Source organism: Apodemus sylvaticus, chromosome 9 (genome assembly GCF_947179515.1).
Source record: "Apodemus sylvaticus chromosome 9, mApoSyl1.1, whole genome shotgun sequence".
Classification (NCBI taxonomy): Eukaryota; Metazoa; Chordata; class Mammalia; order Rodentia; family Muridae; genus Apodemus; species Apodemus sylvaticus.
In genome coordinates, this window is record NC_067480.1 from 35,741,533 (window position 1) to 35,769,195 (window position 27,663).

The 27,663-nt window shown below is 42.5% G+C and overlaps 1 protein-coding gene across 2 annotated transcripts in view; it reads left to right on the forward strand.

Annotated features, from left to right (window-relative positions):
* Nucleotides 1–27,663, forward strand: part of Epha4 (EPH receptor A4) — a 143,996-nt gene that overhangs the window by 44,509 nt on the left and 71,824 nt on the right. For both annotated transcript variants that reach the window (XM_052193347.1, XM_052193348.1), the window contains exon 4: nucleotides 22,134–22,289. In XM_052193347.1, the coding sequence (XP_052049307.1) occupies nucleotides 22,134–22,289 (156 nt within the window). The remainder of the gene's footprint in view (nucleotides 1–22,133; nucleotides 22,290–27,663) is intronic.

Sequence of the window (27,663 nt, forward strand, 5' to 3'; positions counted from 1 at the left end):
CCATTATGACGTTTTGTAAACCTTGCGAACTATGTGCCTTTCAACCATTCCATATTTAATCCCTCTTTTTTTTTTTTTTTTTTTTTTTTTTTTTTGCCCATTGCTTCTAATGCTTAGCAGTGACAGACTGGGCAGAGACCCCTCCACACAGGTGCTAGTCAGAGGAGTGGGCAGGGGGCGGGGCCCACGCATGCATATATTAAAGGTTCCTTGTCACTTTAAAGGAGGCCTTCAGGGTAAAACAGAATATGGAAGATGTGGGAGAGTTGAATTTAATTAGTTTATACATTACGCTTTATCCGCTCATGCCATTCTAAAGACACGGACTCTCCCGGTTGTGATTTTTTTTTTAAGCATGTGTGTGAATGTTTTTCTTGATCATAGTTGGGCTTCATTATGTTCTGAGCTCGTAAGAGGCAGGAACTTTAGAGGTAGGCATGTACTGGGACTGTCATTCTAGAACAATTCAAATTCTGAGACTGACACTCCTTTGCCATGTACAGTCAGGTCAATGGTTAACTCTACCTGCCTCAGTTTCCTTCGTTTAAGCTGGGTGTAATATTTTTTCCTTACTCATAGGGTTGTTAATAATTGCCACAATGTATGCAAAAGAGCCAAGCCATAACCCTCTTGCAAACATTAGTAATACGTATTTTTGGAATGTGCTAAACCTCAATCTGACTCTCATTGTGCCTAGTTAACCGGAATCTTTGCTGAACCTGTTTTCCTACCTAGACAATGCCATGGGAAAAAGCCAAGACTAATTCAAAGTTGCAAAAGGAGACCTACCCCTGTGGAGGCGCAGCCCCTCAGGGGGCTCAGCGGTGACTGGGATCTTTTGTGTTCACTCTTACTCTTTTTTTCTTAATGGCTTTTTTTTTTCTTTCAAAGACTCTCAGTACACTGGGATCATGAAGGAAGCAGACACCCAATGCTTATTTTGAGTACATACCAAGTATGTACTTTGTGGTTGAGGGTTTTTTCCCCCTTTCCCCCCTTTCCATTATTCTCTGCATGAGCAAACTCCATTTCATTGCTGAGGGTTACATTTCATGTCCCGCTGCTCTGACACGGCAGACACATCCATCACTCATTTCAGGTGTGTCTGACCTCTGAGCATGTCCGTCTTTGCTGATGGAACACAGGACTGGTGGGGCCGGGAGCCTGCCGCTGCTGGAACCGACGCACACGTAAATAAAGGACTTACCTCTCTCATCTTATCTAACTGAGAAGTAGTGCAGGGAGCATAGGACAACTCGTTTTCCTCCCTGTTTCTAATATTCAGATCCACAGGTCATAAAACTAACCTTTAAACTACACTTGTACATTACCCACTGAGCCCGGTGCCCGTTTCATTCCCCTAAATGGGTAGCTTCCTGCACCATAAAGGATGTCTGTCCCTTCTGTGCCCACATTTCAGGAACCAATGACTTGCAACTGCTTTGCCCTAAATTGATAGATTGGCCCGATTTACATCAATCCTTATTACATTCTTTTATGAACCAAATTCCTATCAGGGGTTGTAATTTGGCAAGTACCCAAGAGCATTAAGCTCCTTCAATAGGCTCCAAAATTCCATATTTATAAAATTTACCTCTTTATCCTCCCCCCAACTCCCACCCCTCAGGTAAATAAGACAATAGGAAGGGCACATTTGAGGATAGAGAGATTTTGAAAATAAGATCATTACTTAGTAATTTTAGCTTTAAACACCTGTATTAGAAAATATACCCAATGTGTATTTTCATTACTAAACAGTAGCTATAAAATGTGAACAAATCAATATTCTTATCCTTCTTTTTCTTCTTTTTTTCTGAGCCTGGTTGTTTAGTAACCTGGATAAACACTTGAGATATAAAGAAATTCCTTACGCACTTCATCTCCCCAGCCTAAGCAAAGCCATTAAGGTCTCTATAAACTTTGTGTAGATAGTTAAGAATTCCGGGACATTCTGAAAGGCCACCGAGTACCGTTCCCTCCTTGATTTTTCTAGTGTGCGTGGATGTGTCCGCCTGGGCAAGGGAACACATACCTTTAACTGTAGCTTCTGTGAGTATCGTGTCAGCCAGGGCTACATAGTGAGACCCTATGTTAAGTTTAAAAGACTTTATAAAACAAGTAAAAGGACTTGTTAAGACAAGGACTTGCTGTGTGGCCAACCTTTGTATCCTCCTTCCCAAGCTTCCTTAGCACTGAGGTGTACCGACACCACAGGCCGTTAGATATGTAATTATCCACCTGCCTTATTTATGATTGATGATGCTGATGCTGAATGATGCTCCTTTCTAAAGTTTTTCTTTTATCGGAAGCTTGGTGCCGTGTTGTGTATGTGCTCCCTGGGAACCCTATGGGCTTTGTGCTCTGCTACTTAGGGACATCACTGTGCTAAGACTTGCACTGGCAGGGATAGGAAGTACCACGTAGAGAGCTCCAGAAGCCTTGGCTTTCTGTATCTGACCTCTGCTCTGCCACACCATAAATAGTACATTGCCCTCTACAAACCTCGTGCTATCTAGGTGCTTCAGTCCTCAAATTTTGGAGGAAAAAATAAAGATGTCATTAATGTATTAATTACCCCCTCAGAGTATCTCTCATCACCTGGGATTTTTCTATCTGTCACTTTTTTTCCCCACTGACTCCTGTCCCTCCATCAATGTAACCAATGGGATTTTAATATTTGTGAATATTTTATACATATAAATATACATCATATACATACACATGCACATACACATACATATACATATTAGGAAGCAGGGTAGAGGGCTGAAAGTAATAATGAAAGAGAAGACATAGAGAACTCCAGTAAGTCTCTGGCATTTCTATGCAGTGTGGGAGGCTTACCTGCAATGCTGAGGTTTCTGAATTTACCACGGGATTAAATTAATAATAATTTAATTATGAGCACTGTATTTGTGTTGTCTGTTTCAGATTATAATGGTCTCAAACATGACTTAACAGTCCAGGACCATGATTTGATGGTAAAACCCTTGCAAACAGAACAGAGTGAACATGGCCAGTTCTTGGATACCGTATTCCTGAAAGGTCCTGATCATTGACATCAGCCATCTTAAAAGTCTCTTCTGGTTGTTACCTGCCTTACCATCCCCGTGATGATGTGAAGCTAGCATCTCTTGGGGCTTTTTTCAGGTTCCCTGGTAGTTCTTCAGTGAATAAAGCAATGGTCTGTAGCCTTGGCTGTGAAATTCTTGCCTTGTCTGGAGAGCTGTATGGTAAACAGTAGCAGTGTGAGAGAGGCCGAGGGAAAGCCTAGTCCCTGATAGTGCTAAATGGACACTTGTTTCCTCCTTACTTACGCTGTCTACCAAGAATATTTTTATTTTAATCTTCTCCATTTGGCGTAGAAATACGGGATTGTAAGACCCTGGCACTTGAGCAATTAACGGATGTTTCCCACTCCCTGTGAGCATGCTGACCTCCAGTCAGATCTGCATTCTCAGTTGTATCTTAAACATCTTGACTTGAATATCTCAAGCAACTCATACCCTTCTTTTGAAAACAGGCTCTGTTTCCCCTCTTTCTGTTGGAGTTATAATCTTACAATCTTGGCATTTGAAAACCCTAAAACAATCTCAAGCCTGCTTCTTAACTTAGCTTGCAACATCTAAACAGAAGGGGTGTCCATAGGTCTTGGCTTTTGCTTTCTCCCTGTCTGTAACACGAGTTTGAAGTTGACTGCTGGAAGTCACAGTGGTAGACAAGATAGTTAGTTGGTCTGAAAAACCCAGAATAGAGAAGGGGTTCCTGTAAAATATCCCTGGGCTAATGTTCCACACACCAAGTATTGTTGTGTAAGAAATAATAAGTTATTCACCACCCCCACCCTTTTTAAAAGTAGCTTAACACAGTTTAAAAGAAAAAAACCATCAAAGAATAGGATATAATAAAATATGAGCCATAGGAAATTTCAAATGAATGCAGATGCTGTAAAAGTTAATAAAATGCAAATATATTTTAAAGAGACATTAAATGTGCCATGGTATACTTCTGAAAGAATGCATACTAAAAGTAGAACTGTCAGGGGGGTTCATCAAAATGTTATCATGTCATTATAAAATATGAATCTTAAGGATGATTGATGGCTTTCTTTCATTCGTTCAGAATCATCCATCAACTTATAGGGGAAAAAGTCAGAGATTACATGAACTTTTAGAAACAAGAGTTTAGAAGCCCAATATGATAGCACAGACTTCGAATCCTAGGGATGCAAGGCCAAGTCAGGAGGGTCACAGGGTCACAGGGTCACGAGCTTAAGGCTAGCCTGGGCTACACAGTGAGAAGTGGTCTTGTGGGGAGAGGAGGTAAGTGGAGGAAGACTGCATTGGAGCATCTCAGAACATTTGGAGGGAATGTGAAGCTTCCTTAGTAAGAAGAGAGATGGAGGAGAGAATGTGCTAAACAGGGAAGGATGCTAGTGAGTGAGCACATGACCATTAAGGCAGGAGGTGGTGCATATGCAAGTGTGAATTTGAATTATAATTCCCGACTGCAATACTGCTTGACTGTTGAGGTAGTGCCTGCCTTTAGGCTTCAGGAGGGAGTTCAGACTTTAGTCATATGCCATTGCGAATGTGTGAGCACTAATCCAAACAAGAACAAACGGTGTGCAGTCTGCTTCTATTCAAGTTGGAGGTGGCATTTAAGGGACAAATGGGGCTGGATGCCAAATGGGGCCTCTGTTTGCCTCTTCGTGTTTTGAATTGTATATAGCATATGGTATGGGAGGGTGGTGGTGGCATTAGGGATTGTGGCATAATTATATATGAACATTTCATTTATTATACAAATGAATATTTACTACCTTTACATTTACATAATGGCCCACAAAAGAGGAAGAGAGAAAGACAGACAGTAGTGGGTAGACTCTAGATCATGGAAAAAGAATCAAGAGATTGGAGCTGGGACCCTGTGGGTTGTTGTTGGGGGCAGAAGAACACCTTTTGTTCCTTTGGGTTCTGAGACGAGAATGCAGACCTATATGTGGATCTTTATTTTGGTTTTTCTAGAATATACTATACATTGGTTTTAACTGTTCCCTTTTTCTAAATTCCAGGAGGGGCTACCTTTTCCGAGACAGCTAATAATAGGGCTGGCACACTTATACATAGCAGAACAGGACTCCTAAGTAAGATTTCTTTACAGTTGGAATGGGAGGTGGGGGGAAGAGATCCTAGTGGATTGACCTGGGAACAGAAAGAAGGGGTGTAGCGTTCCATGACTCTCAGTGTCCCCTCTTCTCCAGCCCCTCTCTCCTTTCCTTGGATTTCTGTGTTGGAATAACCATCTGTCTTCTGCTTCAAAGTAAACTGAGACTCTCTGTTGTCTTTGACTCTTTCCAGAAAGTTCAGTGGAGGAACCTTAACTTCTTCTGTGGCCATAGGAGTATCAGGGGTATTCTCATTTTAAAAAAAATATATATTTTTTTTCCCAGATCTTTTGCCTAAAAAAAAATTTAAAAATTACCTTTCTAGGCACCCTGGGTGTTGGACTGTACTGCCTTCTGTTTGAAGCTGGGACCTGCTTTGTTAGTGAGTGTTTGCCAAGTGAATTGTGTGTAGGAGGGTGTGACTAACCCAGCTGGGGCCTTATCTTTCATCCTATCTTCCTAGGCTCCCAAGCCTGCCCAAGTTAGGGTTGACTTTCCCCACAAGCTCCACCCCTTTCAACATTTACTGCCGTCTCACTTCAGACAATTATTCATATCTAAGTTTGGTAACTTTTTTGCTACATTTGTTTCCTGGTGGGCGATCAGAGCCACAGGCTCCTTACAACCCTGAGGTGACAAGCTTCCCTAACATGAGGCCATGCCATAGAAAGGCCTTTTCCCCTGCCCCTCCCAGCCTGTAAGGATTATCAGCAATCCTTTCTGCCTGCCTGGGGTGGGATTGTCCCCGCTTCCCTTTTGGCAACTTCCAACAGAGTCTGTACTGTTGGCAGGCCATTTGAAGGGAAATGTAAGTCACAAAGGCAATAGGAACAAGAAAGAGAACCTAGAAAAAAAATCCTTGTGTAGCTTGTAGCAAGAGGTGGGAAGTCCAAGTGGCCTTTTGTCCAGGTGCTAGGGGTGCTCATGGACATGTAGATACCAAACCCAGCAGAGGCCTCATTCATTGTACTCAGCCAGTGCAGGCTCTATCACTAGACTGGGAGCAGCTCCGAATACAAGAACCACTGGAAACACCAGAGCTCAAACAGTAAACAAGTAAGGCTGCTGCTGAGAATGGTGGAGTGTGTCCAGCAGAGGATCGTGGACTTGATTTCCAAGACTGTGCTTGGTGTCAGTCACAGTTGGGAAGTTCGGACAGGAAGATCAGGTGTTTCCCCGGGGAGCCTGGGCTACATAAATTCTGTCTTAAAAACAAAACAAAATAAACCAACCAAAACCCCAGATGCCAAACAAGAAAGAACCAAATCAAAAACAACCATAAAACGGTTGGGGAGAAGTGGTCGGTACATAAGACTTCCTGCCCCTCCCTACTTAGCTGCAGGCATCTGGGCTGGGGCCTCACTTCTACAAGCTTGCTTGAAGCAGGGGCAATCAAGAACTGATGGTATGTGGAACCAAACTCTGTTGTTTAGATACCAGCTGGCTGGCTACTTGCTATCAGAGCTAGGTTGGGTTACCTGTCTGTGAGGCGACCAGAAAGAAATACCTTACATGACTACCAATACGCTGCCCACACCGGTAAGCTACTTGATGCCATTCCAAAAACTGTCATAACTCTTCCTCCGGTTCTGGCAACCCCGGCAGGTTCTCAGCAGCTGCAATGGATTCCGGTTTGAATCATATTCAGGAATCTTGCCGCTGGTGGGATCCTTGGGAGTCATGATACTGTCATGAGGCTGCTATCAAGGTGTGGCCCTCCTTAAGTGGTCAAGACCAGGCCTGGTTCCAACCTCCGTAAGGCTACAGGACAGGGAGGCGTCTTGAGCCTAATTAGCTGTGGAAGTGATGGCCCCGCACAGGTGGCTCTAGACATGACTCACTGTGAGAGATAGAGCCAAGGGGAAATCAGAAATCACTCCTGCTGTCACTCGATTGGAATCTCAGGTCTACTTAAGGAAATATTTTCTGAGAGTGAGGTGAACCAGCTTGGTCTCCTATGTCACTGATATGGAACTCCACTCTTAGTCCCATCTCCTCCACCCCATCCCGTGGCTACCGCTTCAGGGTAGCCTTCTAGAAGGTTCTTCTTTCTCAGCCAGTAATACATAGGGAGGCCCACGTTCCAATAGTCGGTGGAATCATTTTCCAGAGTACTGAAGATCAAACTCAGGGTCTTGTGCGTTCAAGGCAACACTCTGCCAATGACCTATATCTTTAATTCCTAATGGGATCTTTGGAAAATCTGTCGCAAATCTCATTGCGGGGGTTCTTAGGATGGCGCCGTAGACTTTCGGGCTGTTATTTATTTGCTTCTGTCTTCTAGGCTTCCCAGCTTTGGCATTCCTCTCAAACAAAGCTCGAAATAGCAAACTTCTGCTTTCTGATCGTCTTCCACACTTACCCCAGGGTGCAACATTCCTGGCCTTTTGCCTGCTTCCTTATGTATTTTTCCTCCTTCCTGTCCCTTTCTTAGCTTGGGATCCAGCTCAGGCTGACTTCCCAGCTCCTGCCCTCTCTGCATGCTTCTATGCTTGGCACTGTGAACACGCAGACCCTGTGCGGCATCCCCCTATGTTATGCCATGGATCCCTGCACAGGTCTAATGACCCCATAGCAAAGTGAGGACGCTTTCCTCCATAATCCCCACATTCAGGACACCGTGGCAGGAGGATCTCTGTGGCATTGAGGCCCATCTGTTAATCCGTTCTACAGTTAAGAGTTCTAGACCAGGGCTGGAGAGATGATGCTCAGCGGATAAGAGCACTGACTGCTCTTCTGAAGGTCCTGAGTTCAAATCCCAGCAACCACATGGTGGACCGCAACCATCAGTAATGAGATCTGACGCCTTCTTCTGGTGTGTCTGAAGATAGCTACAGTGTACTTGCATATAATAATAAATAAATCTTTATAAATAAAAAGTAAAATGCAGGACTTATTGTTTCAGGTTTTTTTTTTTTTTTTTGAACACACAAAAAGATGATCTACTTGCTAAGTCTGGCTGGCTGGAAGCACCTTGTAAGTTGCTCAGGGATGAATAAGGAAGGACTACCAGTACTGAACATCACAACCCCCCCCCCCTCCCCAAATCCAGGTGCACTACATCTTGTGACTAAATCCTCACGTGGTGTCTATAATCACTTCTGGGAGCTGGTCTAAAGATATCTTCGGGTAAATAAGTATTGTGCAGCTCTGGGGTGATTTTAAGTTGTCAAATTTGCAAAAGTTTGCTCTTTTCTTCGTGATGATACCTGTTTGTTTCTTTCTATCTCCTCCCCCCTGGCCTCTGTCTCTTCCTTATTGCTCCCCTGCTTCCTTATCATTGATTCTTCCTTGTTCTCTTCCTCCTTGTCTTCCTCCTTTCCTCCCTTCCTTCCTCCTTCAGAGGGAAACCCAGGTGCTCCTTATGAAAGGCACCTCCCTACCCTTCCTCCGTGGCCGACACAGTGGGAACATTTAGCACCATGCCCTGTTTGTTGTTGCGTTTTCCTCCCAGTTGCTCTGCTTTGATAAGGGGAAATGAGAATTTAATATTTAATATTCCCCATATCTGCCTCGCTATGGGGAATATTAAATGAGAATGAACAAATCTGCGGCTTGCTAGTCCCTGTTTTGTGATTTATTATTTACATCTGGATGTGATCTTCTGACCTAACTGATAGTCCTTCCCACAAAAAGATAATCATGTTAAAAGTCATCGGCTAAGTCAGATGTACTTGAAAGGGACAAAGAATTCACCTGTAAGCACTTCTGGTATCTTGCCCTTTCCCAGGAATTCAATCTGATGTCAGAGAAAGCTGGGCTGCCTGGGGCAGCAGTTGCTGTAGCTCCTGGGGTCCCTGAGAATGGGACCAGCCCCCCTTGCCAGCTTGTAATGAGCAAGAGGGAATTTGAATGCAGCTCCTCTGGGGATTTGCTTCAGTAGCAGAGAGCTCACGGGCAAATTCCTGGAAGGCTGCTAGGTTAGAGTGTGCAATTTAGATTGAGTTCTTAGGACAGTGTCAACTTGAGCTGATGAGTGTGTAATGCATAAAATTGTGTGTGCATGAGCACACACACACACACACACACAGCTTTCAGGAGTGTGATGGAAGGTAAGATGGTAGTTTGGTACTAGCAATATCTGTGTTCTATATAGCAAGATCATGAGTGCCGGGCCAGGTTTTGGGATGCTGGTCCTTGCAATGACCCCCTTGCTCTGCTCCGCATCAAACTGAAAACAGACAGTGCAGCTTCTCCATAAATTTCACTTGGTCTAGACGAGGTCTCTTCAGGGAACTCCCGGAGAGGTTTTATTTTGTTCTTCTCATCAGACATAAAGCAAGGCTGGACTAGTCCAACACATATAACATTAAATGTTGGCAGATAGTTATATAAAATCTTTAATCCGCTAACATGTGATACCAAAACCAGATGTTTAACATGATCGTATCTGCTTAACATAAATCACTTTTTAAAACATCGCGTAGACCCAGAATGTTCAAATTCTCCTTCAAAAAAAGAAGTTCACAGTATGGGGAATGTTTGAAGGACACAAAGGTGACAGTGATCCAACCTCTAAGGTAGAAGACACTGCTAATTACCAGCGTTGGGTGGGGGGATTGAGTTCTTTTAAAGCGCCCTACTCCCTACTCCTACTGCTGCCCCTGAAATCCTCAAGTCCCATCAACATAACAAAAAGAAAGAAACTCTGCCAGCAGTTATGACTGCAGTCATTTTGAAGGCATAAATCATGGCTGGTGACAACTCTGGCTATAAAGTCGTTTGGGTAACAATGACTAGCTATGCTGTCTGAGTTAATCAAATAATTATTTAACACGTGTTTCTCTTGCTCTGGCCCCAGCTTTACAACATATTTCATCCCTATGCAGCCTTTAGTTTTAAATAAACAGAGAAACTAAGTAAACTGGTGGTTCTTTTGCCAGTCACCAGCTTAGTAAACACCTTCAGTGCTCACCCTACCCTACTGGGGTTTTGTGACAACAGCTACTGTTTTAGATTCTGATGGTGGAGCTGGCTTCCTGGAGAAGATTTTTTTTTCCCTCCAGCTGACTGATACTTCGGGGTCTTATGTCATATTTCCCCCCCTACTGTTATTTACACTGCTTAGTGCATCTGCATCGCCTGGTGAGATGAATAGAAAGAAACCCCCCTCTGGAAAGTCTAAAGTCCCCTCTACTAGACAGCAGCCCTTAAGATGTGAGAGTAAGCTGTGATCTACTCCCTCCCTGGTGACAAAGTCATAGTCTCAGCCTCTTAGCTCTCAGAATGTGCTCAATAAAGTCATCCTCAGGATTGCTAACGTGGAAAAGGTTGAATGAGTGCTTGTAGAAACACTGACTAACTTTGTGGCTGCACTAGCATGTATCTCTCATAGCGAGTGGCTGCAACCACAGTGATGCTAATCCACACTGATCCTGGCATTAAATGGGGCTTGGCGGAGGGTGAGGTGCAGCTCCCCTGATCTGTTTCAGGTCACCAGTCGGTCTCTAATGAGCGACAACTAGTCTGAATTCACCATAAATATCAAAGGTGGACAAAGACAATAGAAAGTCTTCGGAAAGCCCCATGCTCCCTGAAGTGTCATGGGGGATCAAGGTGGCTCTTGACTGGCGTGTCCTGGCTGTAACAGATGTGTCCCCGTCCATAAGGACGGAAAGCTTAGATGGTAGCTTAGTTAAGTCTTTCAGAAGTCTTACCAGATGTTATCAGTAATTTTACATTCAAATTAAAGGTAGACATTTGTTGGTTTTCTTCATACTTCTTTATATTACTTATGGCTTTCTTTATACCTCTTTACATTACTTATTTAGTAACTTTTTTGCAGTAGTAAATCTAGGATCTTGGACACGTGAGGAAAAGGTCTCTGTCTCTGAGTATATCCCAAATCCTTTTTTTTTTTAATTTTTTTTTATTATTTTTGGAGGTTACTTATTGAATGTGAATAGACATTTTGACTATGTATGTATGTGTACTACATGCTTGCCTGATGTCTGCAGAGGCCAGAAGATGGATCCCCTGGAACTGGGTTTGGGATGGTTTGGGAGCCTGTGTCGGCCCTAGCAAGAGCTGCAAATACTCTTTCTGCTGGGTTTTTTTTTTTAGCCCCAGCTTGGATTTTTTTTTTTTTTAACAATGTGGCTTTAAAATACTTCAGTCTTTGAGTATATTAGGCAAAAGGATGCTTCCATCTTTTTCTTGACCTTGAATTTTTTTATAGTCATTCAAATTCTGTTCATTTATAAAACAGTTGAGGAAAATCGAGCTTTGGTTTGTTTGGTTTGTTTGGTTTATTCTCAGAGTTTACCGCTGAAGGCTATAGGGTTCTCATGTAAAATTTAGAAGGAACTCCATCATAAAAGGGGAGAAATATGTAACATTTGAAGAGCTTGTATGCTTTACACAACTAGCCTGATAGACAGCCCTCTCCCCACCCCACCCCTAGTGTTATTCAAATATGCGATTTGCATCTTTTATATAACAAAATTTCAGTTTCCTAATTGGGAAAATGAGGATAAGATTAGAGTAGGAGTGAGGGATCTTTTTGTTTCAAAATAACAAAGAAAAAAAAAACCTTCACTGCAATTACAGGCTGCTGTTGTCTGCCTCTGTTTTAAAACTGTTACCACTTTATCAAGTTGAAACAATTTATCCATTTGTTTCCACCCCTACCCCACCCAAATGTGCAAGGAAGATGGCTCAGTTGTTAAACTGCTTGCCTCTAAAATATGAGTGAGTTTGATTCCCAACAAGCAGGCAAAAAGCCAGGCATGGACCTGTAATCTCAGATACAGTGGAGGCAGGTAGATCCCTACTATGAGAAAGGGTTTCTTTCTATCAAAGGTATCTAGGCTGGCCAGGATTCATTTTCTAAATGAGTCCTTTCACCATACAGCCAATCCCATAGAATGTGAGGTTGAGCTTCGGGACCTATGAGACAGGCTAGCATGCACCTCAGTGCACTCCACAGTCTGGTTTCGGTTTGGGATATGGTACATCATCCTTACTGCAAAAATGAATTTCTTGCCCAGCTTCTTCCTTGTGTAATACCGAAGTTCTTATTTCCTTTGTAACCCCCCAAGGCTTACTGGCCTGCTTATCCTGACTGATCTATGAGCTCCAGGTACCACTGTGAGAGAGAGCTACTGAAACACCAAAGTATGGTAGATCTCTCCCGAGGAAACCATACTGTAGCTTAGCCTCTGATCTGTCTCCTTGAACACGCTCTTGGAGTTTGGTACAGACACAGGATAGCTTTTCGCCACAGAAGAATTCTTCCTTGTATTCCTCTTTGCCTGTGCGCAATAACTTTCATGGAGTTAATTTAAAATGAGCAAGCTTTATTTGAATTTGCTCCTGGAGGATTTACTGCACCTCCCCTGAAAAAACCATCCACAGCTGACATTTTTGGAATTACCCACCTATTTATGGGATTATACTGCCTTCTGTTCATGAAAGATCAAGGCAATTTTCAGCACACTTTCTGTCATTTCCTCCTCTTGTCTGTTTTTTCTGAAAGCCAGCACTGAAGAGGGACTGTAAGGACATGGGGAGCCCACATAGGTCTGGGCTTGTAGGAAGAGAGGGAGCTGGATATTGCTGGGAAGAAGGAACCCACATGAACCCTCATCCAGCCACTCATACAATTATAACCTTCGTTGAATAAAAATTACCTGCTACTTATTTTGTAACTAAATAAGTTGTACTTAATGAGAGACTAAAATTATAATGGATAGAAATTATATTCACTTTTATTTAATAAAGGCTAATATGGGGGGGGGGGAATTCAGTATGGCTTATCCCTATTTTTGTCCCATTCCGGAGACAACAAGTATTTGCAACAGGTAACTGAGCAAGCCTCGCCACCTAACCAGACCCCACAGTACTTCATTCTTTGGGGGTTTGTTTTACCCAATCTCCTTCACTTCTGCAGATGAGAATCAGAATGTGGACTTGTTCCATTGTTTGTTCAAGATCACATATCTAATAAATAGACACCTGAAAGGTGCTTTGGCTCCTTGGATTTTCTGGACCCACCTAGGTGGAGAAGCAGGGTGGAAGCCTTTATCTTACTTCCTTCTGTCTGCCTCCTGCCACTGAGAAGTCTTTGTAAATCTGTCCTCCTGGAGTTACCTTGGATTCCAGGAATCCATTGTTTATAGACAGTTATCAGTTTTGGTGGGTGGACCCCACCCTAAAGCAGAAGTACCCACCCCTGAGACCCACCTTGTTTTTGTAAGACAGCCAGGACTTCTTTGGACCGCTTTTTACCAATCTAGTATTGAGGAAAGGATCTACCTGGGGGTACCTTGGGCTGGACTTGTTTCTGCTTACTCTGGCCCCACCTCTCTTTTCTTCCTCTCCTGATTCCCGTCTATTATCTGCAAAACGGTCTTGGTAGGAGGGTCCCTGAGTTGTCCCCTTTTCTCTTCCTTTAAAGTCACATTGTTTAGATCTCTTTATGTTTTTTTAACCATCCTTAGTCTCTACCTGATATTGAGGCCTGGCAGCCAAACTTGTCAAGGCTGCCTCAGTCCAGGCAGCCTTGTTCTCCAGACTCAATGGACTAAGAACCAAATCTAGTCCTCACTGTTCTTTGCCGGAATCATTGCAGTTTTAAAGGATGGCGAAGGAGATAGAATCTCTTATATAAGAGATCATTGCTTTTGTCCATAGCATCCTTCCTGCTGTTGTTGATTATAAAACATCTCTGTCCCAAATATCCTCAACTTTTTAAAGGGAGGACCAGCCATTTATTGGCAAACTTGCTTAAAGTCTGGAACTTTTGTGTGTCTGCCACCTCCTGAGAGCCTTTGAAAACAGTGTCCTGAGGATCCTGTACCAAGTTAGAGCTTTCAAAACCACACAGTGTTTCCCTTATAGATTGTCCAAATATTGTCATAGAAAAATATTTTCTACGAATAGTATAGACTTCCTATATTCCCCATAGTGCACTAGACAACCCCCAAACTGTTAATGTATTTAGTGACCTTTAAAAAGTATTTGGTTTACCTTCCTGAACTTATTATCAAAAGAGCCAGAAATATGTAGAAGAAAAGAGGGTTTGGGGGTCCAGAGTGTTAAGGCAACAGTGATAATCCACAGAGCTGATATCACGGGGTGCTGATCTGAGACGGCACTATTTGGTATGTTTGCTTAGATTTGGGTTTTGAGATGAGGCCTTCCTTTGGTTCAGCTTGGTGTTCAACTTCAGGACTCAGATGGTTCTTGAAACTCTGCTCTCAAGTTCTAGGACTGGAGATATTCACCCTGGTATCTGCTACTCTTTGAGCATGACCTTCAGCAAGTTCTGTCTTCTAAGTATTCAGGGCATATTATTTTATGTGCAGAATAATGTAAGTGTTGTCATGCATCAATTGTTCATGAATTACAAAAATGTCGCATCTCTGACATACCCCTTCCTAAACTGCAAAGCCTATTACCTGTCCTCTAGATGTTTTTTAAAAGTGTTTTTGGATTTACTTGCTATAAACTATGCTTTGACTTTTTCCTTAAGAGATAAGTCTGGAGCTGAAGTGATTGCTCAATGAACTTGATATACATACAGGCACGAGGCTCTAGTTCAAGTTCCAGCACCCATGTCAAAAGCCTATTGTGGCTGTATGGCTGTCTATCTGTACACTCCAGCATTATGGAGACCATGGGTGACAGGATCTCTGGGGTTTGCTGTCTGTCAGCTTAGCTTTGAGTTCAGTGAGAGACCCTGTCTCAAAAGAATAAAGCAGTGATAGAGTAGGGCATGTGAAGTCCCCCTGTGATACAGACACAAGTATACACATACAAATCACACTAACACACACACACACACACATATACACACACACACTCACATTAAGAGATGAATCTGTTTATAGCTGGGCAGTTCTCAGAATGGGGTACCTGAATTAACATTCTTGGACCCCCAGCAGACAATAAGAAGCATGAAGCCTGGGGTTTGACTTAATTGTCACCCATGTCATTTAGGTAAGGCAGATTAGAAAACACTAAACTGAAGTTAGAATTTACTGAGTTTTAGCATCCCAAGATCTTAGTCTTGGATTGTCTTCAGTTCTAGTTCTTCATTGGTCCTCTACTGTCACAAAGTAGAGTTTAGGAATCCCAGCATTAACCCAAGACTATAATGCATTTATATCTTGCCAAGCTCTTAGGTCCCTCTCTGCCTGTCTGAGTTGAGGTTGGAATGAGCTTGTGTCCACAGGCACAAGGCAGAGAAAGCATTTGTCCCTGGAAGTCACTAATTGTAGATACAAGAAATGAACCCATGTCCTCTCCAGCTCCGCTATTATTGTTTTAAAGATTTAGTTTGTTTTTAATTATGTGTGTGTTTCTGTGTAACGCTCGAGTCTGATGCCTACCTCAGCCCGAGATATTGGTCCCCTGCAGATGGAGTTACCTACGAAGGTGTGAGTGCTCAGCTTGGGTGATGGGACTCTGGTCCTCTGAAAGAACAATATGCATTCTTCTCTGAACTGCAGAGCTATCTTCCCTACTCTTCCTTCTGCTTCTCATTATCATCCTTATCTTGTCTAGCCCAACCTGACTGTAATTCCCCTCTATGGAAAGTGGACCTTAAACTTTGTGTTCTTAGGATTGAAAGTTGTGTTTAGAGATCTGAGGCGTACACCTCCACACCCAAAGCCTAATATTTTATGATGTAGATGAACCATTCCTGTTCTGGGTAGAAAAGGTGAATTTGACGGTAATCAGCCCCGTAATTGCAGGATTTTGAAAGAGCTTAAAAGAAACTGATAAGAAGTTGGAGTAACATCCCCCGCCCCCCCTTCCCTCCCCCCAGTCTACACTGTTTAATCACAGAAAAAAAAATCAATTTAAAGGTGGTGTAGGGCTGTAATCAGTGCTTCCTTTAAGATAATAGGGATATTATTAAGTTGATAGGAAGTTTTCTATTTTGCAGTGACTGGTAGAGTGCTCCTCAGTCAGACAAAGAGAGCAGGCGCTGTAGATTTCAGTCCTTTCTAACATGCTCCAGAAAGGAACCTTGGCCAAGGCATTCATTTTAGACTGCTCAATTCATGGCTGACAGTGTAGAGCCCCCTGAGCCCAATCCCAGATTGCTACCAGTTTTTATATGACCTGAAAGCTAGTAATGTTTTTATGGATGGCATTTGCAATTGATTTGGTAATAGAAAATGCTTTCCTTGAAGACCAATTAAGAGAAATGTTATATCTCCAATAAAGAATTCTGTTCTCCTCATTAGTAAATATCTAATACAAAAAAGTAATTAACCATTCCAATTAGTTCAAATCTTACTGCTAACAATTTGTTTTCTATTTTGTTACATAGTATCTTTCTTCTTCCAAGCTTGCCTGTAAAGCCTAAGTTATTTACTATTTGGCTCTGTCGAAGAGTTTGCTGACTCCAATGAAAGCTAATCTTTAAGGTCTTCTTAATGGTCCACTTTCGTTTATTAATATAGCAGCATGATTTGAATACTATGTTTCTGGCAGTATTTGGCCATATTTACTGTTTAGGAGTGGGGCAGAGTCTGATTGTCCTAAACCAGAGCCTCTTTCCTGTAATAGCTGTCAGGTTTTTGTTTGTTTTTTGTTGTTTTGTTTTGTTTTGGTGCCTCAGTTTAACAATCTGTGCTGGGAGAAGGGTTATTGCCCAATGTTTCTAGCTTTTCCAAAGATTACTGAGGCTTGCACATTTTTATGAAATCTTGAATGCAGCAAGCCTTTACCATACAGATTATGTTCCTCATCATTTATTCTTACGTTATAAGTAGAAATGAACAGTTAGTTAATCAGAGAAGCGATTTATTGGAATGGTCAGCAAGTGGCTTTGATGTTTATACTCCAAAATAAACATTGTGTCTGGTACACAGAATGCGGAACGTGTGCACCTCGATCACATACAGAGAAAAGTGGAGAGGCCTTTAGGCCAAGAGCCAAACACTCCTTAGGGACCAGTTTACATAAATGGCTCAAATTCTCCTCAGAGGATTCCTATTGGAATTTCTGTTCTGACCTTCTGGAGGCTCTATTTGAAATAACCAGTTTGTTACCTGGGAAGGTAACCTTTAACTGCTCCCCACCCAAACACCACATCACTACTAATTTGGACTGTAATTCAAATTAGGTTTTACAGAGAGTTTAGCTACTTGAAACCTGAGTTTTAAGGAAATTGGTCAGGTTCTGAGGTAGGTTCTGGGTGTCTTGACAAAGGTTCCAGGGTGCTGCTGGTATTGCTCCATAGCTTATAGTACCCACTTCTGCAAGGGTGAGTACACACACACACACACACACACACACACACACACACACACACTCCAGAGCTGATGCTACTGTTTGCAGAACAATGTTATACAAGAGAAATAAAATGGAAGATTGAAGAGTAAGTTTATGATTTTTACTGATCACACTGAAAAAATAGTGTGTACATATATGTTTTTGTATGCTTATGTGATGTGAGCATTTATATGCATCTATGTGTAGGCACAAGCATGCATGGAAACCAGAGGTCTACACTGAGTCTCCACATTATGTTTTGAGACAGGTCTCTTTGAATCTGGCGCTTGCTGATTTGGTTACCTTGGCTGGTCCTGGAGCTCTAGTCTAGTGCGTCTCCCCAGTGCTGGCATTAAAGGCTCATCGTACACTTGCTATTTTTGTTTGGGGAATCCCAGTTCAGGCCTTCTTGCTGCTGCAGTTAGCCACTTTAGTCAATGAGTGATGTCCCTAAGCCCTAAGAAATACTGTAAAGGATGAAATATAAGGTAATGGCATTTTATTTGTGATTTCAATAGATAGTGTGGGGGTGGGGGTTAGGGGTTAGGTGCTTAGGGTCTGGAGTGAATTTCACTCCTATAGCTGGTCTCATAGACCAACCTTTCACCTCAAATTCTCTGTAGGAAAATGACCAGACAGTGGATCACAGATGACAACAATGGCTGGGGATGGCAGCAGTGAGAATCTGTACCAAAGCTGTGTGACATCGCTATACTTCCCCACCCTCTTAGTAAATCAGAATCAGACATTTTGCTGAAAGGTTCATCCTAAGCTCACTTTGGTGCATGCAAACCATTAGGGGGACATGAGCTCTGGAGTTTCCTTTTACAACCTTGGATTCTTGCATATCTGGAAAATACCATCAGTACTTCAAACACTTGGATCATTATGTCAGCTAATTAAATAATTTGTTTGACATCTGCCACCAAATTGTTACTAGTTACTTTTCAAATTAGTTTAAAATGAACTATGAAGACAACTAGGTGCTATGAATCTCTTTTGTAATTCTAGAAGAAAAGTGGTTATAATTATCCATACCAGAGGTGTGTGTGTGTGTGTGTGTGTGTGTGTGTGTGTGTGTGTGTGTTGAACTCTGGCTTGGAACTGAAGATCTCCTAGCCTTCAGCCCCCTGTATGCTCTTTATAGGGTATTTTTTTTTAAAGAGTAGGCATAGCCAGCTCATTGGCATCTATAATCAAAACAACAAAAAACATGTAAGTTAAAAATTCAGAATTTGCATTAGCTTTTGTGTGGTGTGAGACACGGTCTCAATTGTGTAGGCCAGGCTGCTAGAATTTATGACTTCTCTTCCTGTCCCATATTCCTGTGCCTTGAGATTTCAAAGTGTGGATCACTAAAAGCGCTATATTCTGCTAACCTTTGGAGAAGACTCTTAATGTTCTGGTTGCAGGTAAACTAAGGAAAGGAACGTCTCCTTTCGCTCTTCTGTAGTTTTCTTTTCCTTTTTCTTCTCCTCCATTTTCCTTTATTTCATGTTAGCATAAAAAAGTGATTAAGGTGAAGCTAAAGGGGTTGTATGGAAGCTTGCTGTATGGAGTTAATCTTCCCTTGAGAGACAGCAGGTGACCCACCCTGACCATCTTTACTGGGACATACAGGATTAAGAGGCTTCTTGAGAAGACATGTTAGATTTGCTTACAAAGTCATTCACTTTCAAAAAAACAGGGCAGCACATCAACCGGGGAGGGGGGGGGGGTAATGAGAAATAAGTGTATGTCACTGTGTATTGTACCAAGTACATCTTTCAGGGGAATTATGTTGCAAATAAAAGGGATGGTGAGCTTCTTACGATGCTTAAGTAGAGTGGTGAATAGATGCAGGATGCACTTATGCATCTATGGGCTAAATTCTGAAAGGCTGAACCACACAGAGCAAAGAAATGTACCAAACCATCAATTTAGCAGGTCATTTTGAATGTAGGCAGCAAAATGGCTGTGTGTGTGTGAAAAGCCACTACTATATTTTGAAAGAGCCTTTCTAAGAATCCTGAAATATTAATAACATGGTCTTAATGTAGTTAAGGGTGTCAGGGGCTGCCGAGAATAGCACAATGACAATTTTTGTATTTTTTTCCCCACTTGTGCTTGTAAAAGCAAGAAGTTAAGAGATGAAAATAGTCCATGTGTTGAAAGAACTGCGGCTTTCAATTTTCTAAATTGGTATAGAACTCTGTATTTCCCGAATAAACTCATTTATCCTTGGTAACATGTTGATATGAACATTGAGGAAGAAAAGTAAGTATATAAACTCATGCATTTTTCTCCCCTTTAAATTCACTGAAGAAGTACACAGTAAGTTTTGAGCTCTTAACAAATTGGAAGAAACATCTTCCAGTAGAATGCAGTATTTTTGTTATCTCACTGGCTAATTTCTCTCTATTACCACCATCTACTGTTGTGGTGCAAGGAAGGTTAGATGTTGATGTCTGATAAAAAGGAAAGTATGCTTGAATTAGCCTGCTGTCAGGTGCCCCTAAGAAAAAGTTCTGTACCCCAGGGCCAGCTTTTAGACAAAAGCCCCCATTCCCTCAGGGGTTTAAAGAAAGTTCCTGATTTGTAAAATGGAAGTCATTCTCCTTTTCTCTGGTTGGAGGAACTTGTGCCTCTTTATTTACATATGACTGGTGCCTATTAACTTGTCAAGGTCAATGCTAGACTTTAGACTTGCTCTTTCTCCGCACACCAGCCCCACCTCTGCTCACAAGACCTTAAAATCTTTTGTATCTTGCTGGTACTTGCTTTTGTCTTATGTGACTCACTGAAAGGCAGGTGAGAGACCCTGGGAGTTGTGTGTGTGTGTGTGTGTGTGTGTGTGTGTGTGTGATGTGGGACCACAAGATCCAGCAGGCTTCTTTCCTGCAATGTCCAGGTTGCAGATTTTCATGGAAACCCTAGGGCCATCTTAAACAAAAGCACCTTGCAAGATGAACCATACCTAATTATGGGATGCATATGAACTTTGGAGACACATAAATCACAGCCACCAAAACAATTTTTTTCTTTTTTTCTTTTTTTTTTTTTTTAAAGATGCTACCAGTCCAGTGAAAGACCGAAAAGCAAACAAGGGAGAGATTGATCTGGGAGCACATTTATTGTTGGTGCTCCACACGCCATAAAGTTTTGGCTTGTTAAGGGAATTCCATAAACAACTTACTTTAGTTAATAAGAGTGAAGTAACTGCGCCTTTCGGAGTGCCTGCTAAAGTCCTTCTCCGCTTGTCATTAGAGAAGAAGGGGAGGAAAATTGATGCAGACCAGGCCATAGGGTGAGAAGGCAGCGGGCTTCACTGGCTGGTGTGTGTGGGTGGATGCTTTTGGACCAGTGTGGCAGTTCTCTGTGACTGCTGAGTCTGTATACAGACTATAGTCAGAGCACTCAGCATGTGTGTGTGGATCACATCTATTCCTTTTGGAGAGGTCCCTGGATGGCTACTGTGTCTTACATGTCCGGCAAATGGAATACGCAACGGGTCCTTCCTCCACACAGGATTTGGTAGCTATCGACACATCCTGAGAACATGATAAATGACGCTAGCACAGAGAAAATCATGCTGGGGAAATTGTGTGTAGCTCATCTTCTTTCCCAGCCCCAGATGTTATGGAATAACTTAATTATCAGCATCCTTATCTGTGACCTTAATACTTGATGGGACCAGTCAGTTTTTTTATTTTAGGCTCAGATAGGTTTGGAGAGTATTCATTAAGGGTGTGGGAGGGAGAAGAGGGGAAGGTTGCAAAGCCCTATTAATTAATTTTTATGATGAGGTCTCGCAGCAGCATTGAATTTTTCCACATTAGTGAAAGTAGTCCTCAGCGTGCGTGTGGTGTTTATAAAGCTGAGATCATGGAAGGCCGATCACAGGTGCCTAAAAACCTGTGTGCTCTGAATTCACTTCTGTAGGGTGCTCACTGCAGGGGGCAGAGGATGTGTACTGAAAATGAATGAAGGTAGGGGAATCCATGCACTTGCGAATAAATAGCATTTAAATAGCTATTATTTTTATTTTTATAAATGTTTTTGTTGTGTTTTTCTATTTGAGTCTTTTTGTAACCATAATTAGGAAATAACCGCTGGCCACTTTTGTGTTAGCTTTTGGACACATTTTCATCCAGTTGATTAGATCAAAGATCACCCTCCCCCCCCCACACACACACACCCTCAGATTCAAAAGTAAGTGGTTTTATGCCCAAGTTGGGGGAGGGGCAGAAGACTTGGAGGTCAAAGCTGACTTGTAACAAGTTGCAATTATCTGCTGAAAGCTGGAATTCTTCCTTTTAAAAGCACAGAGGGATAGCAGTGTTTTAGAAAGGGGATACAGTAAGGAACATCAAGATAGTACCTCTAACGCCGAGATATTCCAGTCAACTTTGATTGCCCTCTACTTGATCACACTGAGTTTTAAGGCAGTGTCCTTTGGAGGCTCTTTGACACATAATCAGATTTCCCAGTGGGCCTTGAAGAGAAGCTATACTGGGTCTGGCTGAGTTGGCAGAATGCTTAGCTAGGGTCTGATCAGCATATTTGCATAAACCAGGCATGGTGGCATGTACTTGTAATCCTATCACTCAACGAGATAGAGGTAGAGCAGGCAGAAGAATGAGAAATTTAGGCCACCCTCATCTACATAGAGAGTTTGCTTGGGTTCCATTAAGACCAATCAGTCTATGTCTTTACCCTGCTCATGTTTGCTTTTCTCTTTCCTCCTTCCCTGTAGCTTGCAAAATTGGATATTACAAAGCTCTTTCCACGGACGCCACCTGTGCCAAGTGTCCGCCGCACAGCTACTCTGTCTGGGAAGGAGCCACATCCTGCACCTGTGACCGAGGTTTTTTCAGAGCTGACAACGATGCTGCCTCTATGCCCTGCACTCGTAAGTGGTTTGCTTGTCTCCTGTCTTCTGCGATGCCAGTAGCTTTCATTACCACCTAGCAGGGTGCTGCCAGGACTTCTCCCAGGATAACCTTGCAGGGGGCAAATTAGATATCAAGCACGTATCCCCTTCTATCATAGCAGGCGAAAGGTTTATGAAAAGAAAGGCTCCTTTTCCACTGTTTCTGGTTGCCTTCAAAATGCACAGCTGCCAACCGACTACTTTGTGGAGCAGAAATTGAGTGTTCAGGTTGTTTGACAGTGTAATTACAGCTGAGAATGGAATTTATAAATGGCTTTACCATCGCATCAAGGGCTGGGGGCAATTTGACAGGCACAGGAGAACTAGGTAGAGGGCAGAGTTTGGGAATGTTCCGGTCCCAGAAGAAACAGCTTTAGAGTACTCTGAGGTCATTGCTTTGGTTTTCATTATACCTCTTCCTTCTTCTGTCAGAGTTTGCTGTTCGTAACACTTAGGCCAGGACCCTAATAAATGCCTAATTCATATTAGGCACTTAATAAATGCTGGGTGAATGAAGAGATGGAGTTGGCAAGCCTGGTGTGACTCTGGATAGGAAAATCTCACACTTCTTTGGACAGTTTTCCCAAGGTATTGCCATAGGCCTCACAGCGCCTGTGACCTTGACCAAGGCAGGAATGATGGGCCCTGGATGTTTCCCTCATATTTTCCACTAGTTGAGGACTGTCTTTCAGGGACTGGTAATGTGGCTTACAGGACTACAGTGCAGGGCTTGTTTCTCAGTCCATGGTTTACTAGCAAAGTGACTGCTTAGCCTGTGAAGTCTTAATTGTCCCATCTGTTGAACAGACCTAATAATAGCATTTGCTCTATATCTTTGTTCTGAAGACCATTGCTTTTTGGAATTTAGGGGACTTTTGCAATATTTGCATATACCCAAATATTTGAAATGAGACCCAGCCGTCATTTGTGCTTCAAGTTACCTTTATAGCTTGATGGCAAGTTCCCACAGTACTCAGAGTGTGCGCCTCTGTTTTGGTTGCAGCCCATCTTGTGACATCAAATGTCCCCTTACTACATCACTTCCTCTAAGACAACATCAGGTTCTAGAGCACTTTGGAATTTGGAGATTAGGAATACTTCCTCCCTATCTCTCTGGGGACTGTAGTTATTACATATCCTCATGGTGGTTGTGGATCTATAATTCTATTTGACTCACTTTAGATTTTAATATTATATTATTATTATTATTATTATTATTATTATTTTGATCTTGAAATACTGTACATTCCAGATGGACCCACCTGGGTCAGCATCACTGAACATAGAAGTCATTCCTGGTTTTTGAGTAATTGAGGCTGCTTATTCCGTAGCACAATCAAGAATCACCCACCCTCAGTCGGAGAAAGAAGAGAGGTTTCAGGTCTATCCTAGACTTGTGCTGAAATTGCCAACTGCTCTGCATTGGCTTTAATGACAAGAGAACCTACTGCAGTGATATAAACACTATACTATGATGTAACACCATATGTAGGTTATGTGCCAGACACTTGGGTAGGTGATGCAAACACTACATGTAGCCGATATGCCTGGCACTTTGGATGATAAACTTGATCACATATTATAGTGACACGTATTGTAGGTCTTGTTGGTTTTATACACTCGGAAACTGCTAGCTCTTAGATGCCCCTGACCAGCACAGCAATGGAACTGCACTACCTGAATACGCAAGTATATATTCCGGGTGGGTCTCTTGCCTGGTGTCCCAAATCAAGCATTAAACTTCCAGAATTAAGGAGTGCAAAGGGATCTCTTCTAGTCTTACACACCTTCATAGCAGTGACAGTCTCTTACCTACCCTTCCTTTTTACTAACCATCCCCAGACTAAGTTCTTTTTCTGCATGGTCTCCCGCCATCCCTATTCCCTTCCAGCTTTTTAAACCTATATCTTGAGATTTCTAGCTGCAAGGTGGTGGCGCAGCACCATTACTTCCAGGGAGACAGAGGTAGATAGTTCAAGTCTAGCCTGGTCTTCAGAGTGAGTTCTAGTATAGTTAGGACTACACAGAGAGGTCCTGTTCACAAACAAACAAACAAATCTGAGTTTTTCATATCCTGTGTTAAACTTCCGTGATTTAAGAATGAAGGCCCTGCCTCTGTGTGCAGGCACTGCCAAACAACAGTCCCAGAGTGGTGGGAACTCAGGGCACTAGTGCAGGCTTAAGAGGAAGTATTTCGGGCTGATGTTTACATAATGGCCCTTTATTTGTATGAGGTACCCCACCTACTCTCACACTGAGACTCCTTCCTTCCTCTTGGGTAAGGCTTGACTGCTGTGAATGTCAGGAAACTTAGCGTGGAACTGCCCGAGGGTTTTTTTTATTCTCCCAGGTCTGATATGTTGTTGAGCATATTCTCTTAGGCCCTGTGCCAACATAGTGACTGTCCCTCTGTGCTTGGGAGTGTAGGGCACCTCCAGAGACTGTCATGTGTGTGTTGTGCTGGGCCGTTTGCCATCTGCACCATAGCTATTCCAGATTCCATATTGTTGCAGAAACAAATTGTAAGCTTCATCCCAAAGACACAAATGAAAAACAAACGAAAATACTGTTTTGTTTTTAAACTCATAAACTGAAACCAAATTTTTAAAAAATTTGATATGACTTTTTTGTCTCCTCCTTCCCCCCTCCCCCCCACTCCATCCCCTCTCCCTCCACAAGATTAAGGAGCAAGAGTTGTGAGCTTTTCGAACTGTGAATAAAGGTCAATAAAGAACAGCAGGGGTTCTTCCCAATTCTTTAAATTGCCTCTTCTCTTCCCTCTGAGGTCTTGTGGGCCGGGCTTGTGGGCTGACCATCCGTGAGTCCTGCTAGCTTGCTCCCCAGGGCTTCTATGAAGACAAAATAGCTCTGATGACAGGCTCACCAGCTTCCCAGGCAGCCAGAGCTCTTAGCACTATCCAAATTGGGTTACTGACAAAGAGTGTTTTATGTCTTCAGGCCCCAGTTTCCTTATCTGTGAAAGGATTCTCACTCTCTATGTTTATGGCTGTTAAAAAAAAAAAATTAAGAAAATATTTGTGAAGGCCTGACCGACACATGGTAGGAATCTGAGAAGTGTTTCTCTCTCTTTTATCTCTAGTTGATCACCACCTTGGCCAAACCACCTCTCAGGGTGGGGACACCACTTTATTGACTCTCTATGCTAGCTTGTGACTGTTGTCCTGACTGGACTACACAATTCAGTTATTCAGTGGCTACATTGCACCCAGGATCACTGAGGTAGGACTAAAAAAACACTGACTTGTACTGTTAAGATGGATATCTCATCTCTACAGAGTTAGTACTTCCTCACTTGATTAATTATGTAAACCTTGGAAGTCTTCCTGGGAAAGAAGGACACTCAGGGACCTGTATTATTAGATGAGACAGCAGGATTTGAATCTGTGTCTGAGGATTTCTCCCTTTCTGTTGAATATAGATTAGGGCCAATAGACACATGTGGCGTTAAATTTTCTACTCTCTACATTTCCAGACCTGAGTAGCTACATGAGGTTGCTACAGACACTGGTGGATATATAGCAGAGACAGATGTTTCTAACTTTGCAGAAAGCCTCCTTTCTACCATGCGCTTGAGTAGATGGTTCAGTAGAAGAAACAGGGGGAGTTTTTCAAAGAACCTCTTGTTCAGATATCCCACAGACAAATCCTCCCCATTCCCAACTTTATCGGATTCTCTTGACAAGATGTGGTGATGGAAGGGAACATAAACATCAGGAGATCCTTTCAAACGGATTCCAGCTAATCAGTTCTTCCCAGTTGGTTAAGCCAAGTGACGAACCCAATTCCCTTGTGCTGACAGCCAAGATAATCAGGCACCTTCTTGTTCATTATGCTGTCTTTAACTCAAGCATTCTTATGCAGGCCCGCATTTAGTGATCACTCACTGTGACGGCACACTAATGAAGAAATAAAACACAGTCTCTGAGACTCATTCTTCTGGCCAAAGTGAGACTCTGCTCCATTGGCTTGTAAAATCAGATTTTTGTTCACTTTGGGAACAATTAGACCAGGTAAATACAAGTTGCACCAGCTAATTTCGAAGGAGACACCTAAAAGTTCACAGTCCACACTCTTGGATAAATTAAAGTTTGGAGGACTTTAGAGGCAATCACTGGTTAGCCTAACATGAGTTCATGTGGTTCAGGCAGACTGAGATGTTTGAGTCTGAGTATTTAAAAAAGTAGTCCGTACCTGTTCAAAAGAAGGAAACCTAAAGCTAAAGATTGATACTAGTATTTGTTATTACTATAATCATCATCATCATTTTTAATATTATTCCTTCTTTCCACTTCCTGGGATTGAACCCCAGGCCTTGCATAAGCTAAGCAAGAACTCTCCTGTTAAGCAGGTTATCCAGCTCTTTTCAATTTAATTGGAGATAGGAATCTTCTCAAATTATGTGGGCTAGCCTCAGGTTCATGATTCACAGACTTCATCCTCCCAGCTATGGTAATTCAAGATCCTAGGTGGGTGCCACCAAACCCAGCCAGAGCAGTTATACTTCACATCACTGGAAGAAGCCACATGGGGTAGTAGGTCTGGGACCAGGCCTAAGACTCTGCATTTCTGACAGTTTTGAAGGTGACCATGTGATTGGCGGGTGAACATATGTCCTCTGTCTGAAGGGCAGAACTCATAGATTCTCTTTCATGCCTGTAACTTTCAGCTAGCGGAAACTCTAGAAGGACATTTCAAGGACCCAGAGCATTTGCTCTTAATGAAAATCAAATAGTTAATTTGTCTCCTTCTGAAAAATAACCCAATCCAGTTGGAGGTCATATAACCAAGTCCCCTCTCTCAATATGCATGGTTTTCCTTTGGGTTTTTGTGGTTCTTTCAGACTCCCTACGGATTGATGTCAGAGAGCAGAAATGTAAATGCTTCTCTCACATTCCCTCACAAAACTTGATCAGAAGAGAAAAAGAAAGCACTGTAGTTTTCTGGCAGTGTTGCCTGTAGACAGAGAGAAAGAAACACCCAAGAAAACAGAACCTGAAGATGGACTCTGAGTTGGTCACTTTATTATTTATTTATTTATTTATTTATTTTTGTTTGTTTTGTTTGTTTGTTTTTGAGACAGGTTTCTCTTTGTAGCCCTGGCTGCCCTGGAACTCACTCTGAAAACCAGGTTGGCCTTGAACTCAGAAATCCTCCTGCCTCTGCTTCCCAAGTGCTGGGATTACAGGTATGCACCACCACCGCCTGGCTATTTATTTATTTTTAATTTACTTTTTTGAGAGAGGGTGTCAGGTAGCCCAGGCTGGCCTTGAACTCTTTCTATTGGCTGAGGATGACCTTCGACTCTCTCTTGATCCTCTACTTCCCAAGTCCT